General features: G+C 28.0%; 1 protein-coding gene across 3 annotated transcripts in view; it reads left to right on the top strand.

The window, feature by feature from the left end:
• The window catches only part of LOC105113185 (TMV resistance protein N-like), a 26,808-nt gene extending 25,378 nt beyond the window's left edge, over positions 1–1,430 (top strand). For all 3 annotated transcript variants that reach the window (XM_011009248.1, XM_011009245.1, XM_011009247.1), the window contains one exon: positions 1,203–1,430. In XM_011009248.1, the coding sequence (XP_011007550.1) occupies positions 1,203–1,341 (139 nt within the window). In that variant the 3' untranslated portion in view covers positions 1,342–1,430. The remainder of the gene's footprint in view (positions 1–1,202) is intronic.
• The last annotated feature ends 5,042 nt before the right edge of the window (positions 1,431–6,472 follow it).

Genomic DNA, 6,472 nt, shown 5'->3' with positions numbered 1-6,472 from the left:
AGGGAAAGATGGTGGATTTGTTTTGTGCTTCTTTTTTTATATAGTCAGTTGTTTTTTTTATTAAAAAATATGGAGCGATGTGACAGGAGGAAATAGACTAGTTTGGTTAGGCGATTGAGGTGAAGGTGGAGGATGGCTAAGGCTTTTTTGTGTTGGTGGTAGCATGTTTGTGTAGAGGGAATAGATCTAGGGTTTTTTTATGGCTCCCCCTTTATTGTGTGAACATGAGCACCTATTTATAGGTGAAATTTTTTTCTTTCTTTCCCAATTGCTTGGTCCAATATTTGTGTTTTGATTTTTTTTGAAATGGAGCAATATTAACATTGACTTAATAAGAAAAATCAATGATTTTAAAAATAATACATTAAAAGCCCAACGTATTAAAAAAACATTTGAAATTTGAATCCTTTTAGGGCAATGCAGAAAATGTTGAAAATGATGCAAATATATCAAGAACATCCTTTTTGGGGTTTTATTGTTTTTTGCTATGTTTTTTTCAAAAATACTCCAAAAATGGGTAGCAACAATTCTCTCAAAGAAATTCAAGTTCATTAAGGAAGCAAGGGATCAAAATCCTTTCCCTCGTTCAAATTAAATCATGCAAGGGATCAAAATCATTTCCTTTATCAAATAAAATCAAGTTAAGATCTCACATGGTTAAAGCTTTGAGACTCATGTTAATACTATTTATCTTCATTAATTCAAGCCAAATTTAAAATCTCACACTGTTAAAGCTTGCTTGTTTGAATACTTTTTATCTTTGTTAAATATAATCAAATTAAGATCTCAAATGGTTAAATATTTCAAGCTTATATGGATATTCTTCATCTTTATCAAATAAAATTAAGTTAACATCTCATATGGTTAAAGCTGTTAGGCTTGTGTGAATACTCTTCATCTTTATTAAATAAAATCAAGTTAAAATAACATACGATTAAAGGTTTCAGGCTCATATAAATATCTTTCCATCTAAGTAAGATTCAAATATGACTATTAATCATTGGATCCATGCACGTGAAGAGCATCTCAATAGAGTTTTCACCTTTTACTTATAATCAAATTCAGTATTATACTTGTTTCATCATTAATTCTATGTATTTTTAAAACATAGAATTTTATTTGTACATAACTTTTTAAAATACCGTTGAGTTTTATATGATTGTTTCCACTTACTATGTTTATTTGTTATACATGTTTTGCAGGAAAGAGCCTGAACTAGTCCAGGAAATTATTGATTACATTATGAAGGAGCTAAAACCTTTATCCTCAAGCAATTTTGGTAACTTGGTTGAAATAGGTTCATGTAATAGAAAGGTTGATGATAGTGAATATTTCATGTAACCAATTGGTTGGTTACACGTAGCACTAAATTTATTCACTTTAAACATATTTATCATTAATAAAAGGCTTTATTTATCTTTAATATTCAACTTTATTTGATTAACGAATATAATGTTTGATTAGTGAATCTAGAGTAAAAATACAAGCTTATTGAACAAAAAAGTTTTGTATAAAAAATTATAAAGTTATTACTTTTATGAGATTGCTATTACATCAAAACGTTATTCCTAAATATTCTTGGTCAATGTTCTATTAAGATTGGATATTAATTAGAATTGTTGATACTAGTGCATATTATGTTCTTTTATTTTTATGAAATGAAGCAGTTGCTTTGATAAACTAAGGTACGAGGGATACTTTGAACTAATATGCAAGTGCTTGTTAGATAACATATATATTGAATTGACTCTCATAGAATTCTATATGGAGAAATCACTTATTTTTATGAAAAGGCTTATATGAAATTTGTGTAAGTGATAACTAGACTTAAGATTATTAAGTTATCTTTTATGAAGAGTGTTATGATTTAATTAACCATACATTATTATAATCAAGGGTAAAAAATAGGTAGATATTATGTATAACATAAACCATATGAAAGTATTTAAATAATTAAGAAAGGATAAATCACCTTGAGTGAATTAGAAAAAATGTTATATCTATTATGAAATAGTATTGATTGTGAAATCTTTGACTAGGATCGAATGAGATTTGAAAAGAGTTTCAAATCTTATTTAAAAAATCAATAACTATAGCATTAAGAACTAAAATAATTTAACAAAGCATACATACTTCATGATATAATATCTAAATTGAAATATTATTAATGAATAAATAAAAATAACACCGAGAAACTGATCACTAAAAGGTTAAATTAAACAACTTATGACTTTTTTAATACTTGGAGGATCATGATAAGTTGTTAGACATTATACTTGATCTTCAAATATAAATCAATCAATTGTTAAATTGGTGATAAATTAAATTGTTTAATTTATTTAATTCTATTTTATTTAGTATTATGATTTATATTTGGACCAACTTATTAGAGAACCTAACAGGTCAATCACATAAAAGTCATTGGTCAAAAATTAAAATGAGATAATTAATCAAATATAAATTGATTTGAAATAAGTTTTAGAAATTAAGAACTAGAATGTAATTAATACAGTGGATTACACTTCTATAACTAAAAACAATTAAGTAGAAAATTGATTTAATAAATTTATAAAATCATCTTAAAATAATATATATGATATTGTTTAATGGGTAAATTGATATTTTTTTTTTCATTTATATGGTTTTTAGGTTTTCCTATAAATAGAATATTATAACTTAAACACAAAAGAATATATCTAGCACTCTATGGTATGACAATCCCTCTCTTTTAAAAGGGTTTAGAAGATTTCTTACTGGTAATTCGTGTGGATTACTCTTAGAGGTTGAACACTTGGATGGTTTATGGTTTGAGATAACCTATCTTTAAAGTAATTATTCAAAGTAAAAATAAATATTTAATCTTTAATTAATATATATAAACCTTAAAAAACTATAGACTTGTCTAATATGAACCCTAAAACTCCTAAAAATTTTAAATTTAACATTTTCATTGCGATTGCACGTTCTAGGGATACCAAGTATGGAGTCGTTACCATGCATTGGATCACCAGGTGTATGTACGATAGGAATTTAGGGTATGGGTGGTATAGGTAAGTCAACACACATTGAAGCTTTATTTAACTAAATCTCTTCTAGATTTATACGTGAATGTTTTCTTCGAAATGTTAGAGAAAAATTAGAAAAGCATAGAGTAGTTTCTTTACGAGATGGAATATTCATTTCTCAAGTATTAATGAAAAATTATTTTAGCAGAGGCACTTTCATCTTATCCCATCGTATTAAGGAAATGCTTCTGAAGATGGATCCTCGTTGAAGAGAAGTTATGCATCCTAAATTGGAGTTTTGTTATCAATATTTTCGTGTGTATTTAAGTAGACCATAAAATCAATAAAAGATGTACTTCCTGTTGTTACTCATTTTTTACCTAAAAAAATCATGAAAAAAATATAAAAAGAAAATACAAAAATATAGAAGAATACAAATGAAGAAAGCCCGAAAGATTGCCCCTTGTTAGTGGTAAAGGACTAAAATGACAAAAGAAAAAGTTGGTGACCCAATTTTGATTGATAGAAGACCCATTCAGTGAAAATGTTGTTTTTTAGTGTAAAGAAATATAAATTTAGGATGAGTAAGGACTCAATGAGAATTTTGAAAAGTTTAATCAATTTTATTGAGGACTTGATTGCAAGGAAAATTAGTTTTTTGAAGTTAATTCAGGTGTTAATTTGAAGAAATTTAAGCCTAGGGACTAAAATTGGACTTTGAAAAGTTTAATTGGTTAAATTAGGAGCTTAGTTGTGAAAAAAATAAAATTTAATAACTAATTAGGGGTTTGATTGAAAAAATTAAAAATCAATGACCAAATCATAAAAGGCGCGAGACTTCAAGAGTTAAAATTGATCAAATCAAAGGCCAAATTATAGAAAGTTAAAAGTTTGATGGTCAATTAAAGGTCCAAATGCACAAATCTAAAAATGGACTAAGATGAAAATGGCATTAAATTTTAAGGTTGATAATTGAGTTTGATAGGGATAAATTGCATTACATTAAGAGTTGATAAGACTATTACAAGTGTAATTAAAAGCAATTAGAAAAAAAGGACTAAAATAAAATATGTTAGATCTCAAATTAAAAACCTAACTTCTAGGGATTCAATCTAGATGACGCATCTTTCACCTACTATTCATCTCCTTCCTTAGCAGTTTTAGATGATTGATTTGGCACCTTTCAAAAGCTTGTTTTGGAGTTCTAGCTTCCAAATGACACGAGGTTTTTTGCAAATGAAAAAAGAACATCCCCTTTATAACTATATTTACATGAAATTGGACGTGTACATCTTAATTCTTCTATAGAAGTCTCTTACACCTTATCCCTAATCAACCATCACTAAAGTTTTAGATTTTGAGCTAATCAAGTTGACATATTTGAATAAATGAATATAAAACTACAGACCTTCAAATTAAGCAAGATTTGATCAAAACAAAAGGTATACACCTTCACTACTAAATTTATATAGTTTCTCAAATTAAGCAAGATTTGATCGAAACAAAAGGTATACACCTCCACTACTAACTTTATATAGTTTCTAATGATGTTTACATTGGAGCTGCTCTAGTAAAGCCTCAAAAGTGGTCAACCATGTTAACCCAGACTATGATACCCATTTTTCAAAAGCCATTAATTTTTTTGTGTGCTTACACTTAAAGCTTGTCAAATGGTTCTTATTAAAGGCTTTAAATCTCTATCTCAAAATCAAAATACTAGAAAGAGCTCTTTGCCCTCCAAGTCTAGAAAAACCATCAAGTATCCCTAAATAAAAACCACTATTGCTAAATCAACCAAATACAAAAGCTTCTTGTTGTTAGCTTTTCTCTAGAACTCTTTTATTTTGATTAAAGGGCTGAGCTTTGATCAATTTTGAGGGAATCCACTAAAAAACCTAGAAAAAAAACCCTAGAAATGCCTCTAGAAATAAAAAAAAAAAAAGAGAAAATAGAGAGAAATAACATGAGTAAATATCCTTTGGAAAGACCTTATTGTGAAGGTTTAAGAACCTAAAATATAAGGTCAAGCAAACATTGAAAAAAATAAAAAGTGAAAGGGAAAGAAATAAGGAAAAGATAATGGAAGTAGCAACCTACATAAATAAATAAAAAAGACAAGAAAATAAAGAGAAATAACATGAGTAAATATCTTTTGGAAAGACCTTACTTGGAAGGTTTAAGAGCCTAAACTATAAGGTCAAGCAAACTTTGGAAAGAATAGTAAGTGAAAGGGAAAGAAGAAGGAAAAGATAAGGGAAGTAACAGCCTATAATCAGCAAGTTTGGAGATGGTATAACCATGTGAAAACTCAAAGGTGGAGTCCATATGGCCTACTTATTCATGATTTTTCAATGTTAGAATCTTTTTAGCATTATTTTGCGTTTTAGCATTTATATGGATTGATGAATGAAAATGTTGTTTTCTTTATTTAATGTTGCTTTGAGTTAGTTATTAATGTTTTCTAGATGTTTAAAATGGTGTTTGAATGTTGTTCTTGCTGAAATGAGATGTTTTTTTATTTAATTTGTTAAATATGACATTGGGTATTTTATGCTTATTTCTAGGTTGTTAGTTCATGTCTTGGGTTCCTAGACTTGGTTTTTGCCCTAAAGAGTTAGTTTTGAATTAAAGTTTGATGTTGTGTTAGCTATCAATTGGACTTAAGCTTTGGAAGTTGAAATCTTAAGCATGTTTTAATGATTTGATGTTATTTGTAGTTGTTTTTAATTCAAACATGTTTGTTATTAATAATGTAGTTTATGTGTGTCGCTACACGACGTCGGGCGACGGCTCCACTTCTCTTTTTGTTTGTTTTTTTTAAAACAAAGGGAATTTAATTTTTTATTTGATTGGGGGGAAATAAAGATTTTATTTGGAGTCGCCATCTAGTAATTTGAGGGAGCTAGAAATCCAAAATTAGACACTGGTCCCAGAGATTCGGATACTGGGTTAGTTATGATTAAGGGAAGGTAGACACCACCCTTAAAACATCCTTTCAGAGAAAGGTTACCTTTACTTGTGTGTTTTTCTTATTTTTGATTCAAATGCTATTATATTTTGAACTTATTTGTAAATTTTTAACATGATTAACGTCGGTCCCTAAAAATAGGAGACGCGTTAAAAATGACATCAGTCCCTAAAATTAGGAGACTTTGTCTAAAATGTCGACGCTTATCCCTAAAAAGGAGAGTTACGTCTAATTTACCAAAATAAATAATAATGGACATAATCCATATTTGGTATTTAATTTGTTTTTTTGACATCGGTCCTTTTCTGTAAATAAAAGAGACGTGTCGACAAATAATATTTACTTTATAAAATAAAAATTATTTTGATATCATTCACAAATAGATATATCAATTCTTGAAAATTGGGCTTTTGACCCATAAACAGTGATATGATAAAAATGGGTGTAGAACCCGCGTTGTTATTTATTTTTGTTTTTTTCACATGCAAATTTATTTTTG

Source organism: Populus euphratica, unplaced genomic scaffold (genome assembly GCF_000495115.2).
Source record: "Populus euphratica unplaced genomic scaffold, PopEup_1.0 scaffold397.1, whole genome shotgun sequence".
In the NCBI taxonomy this organism is placed as follows: Eukaryota; Viridiplantae; Streptophyta; class Magnoliopsida; order Malpighiales; family Salicaceae; genus Populus; species Populus euphratica.
Note: the sequence above shows the minus strand (reverse complement) of the source record. Positions and strands in the feature narration are given on the sequence as shown.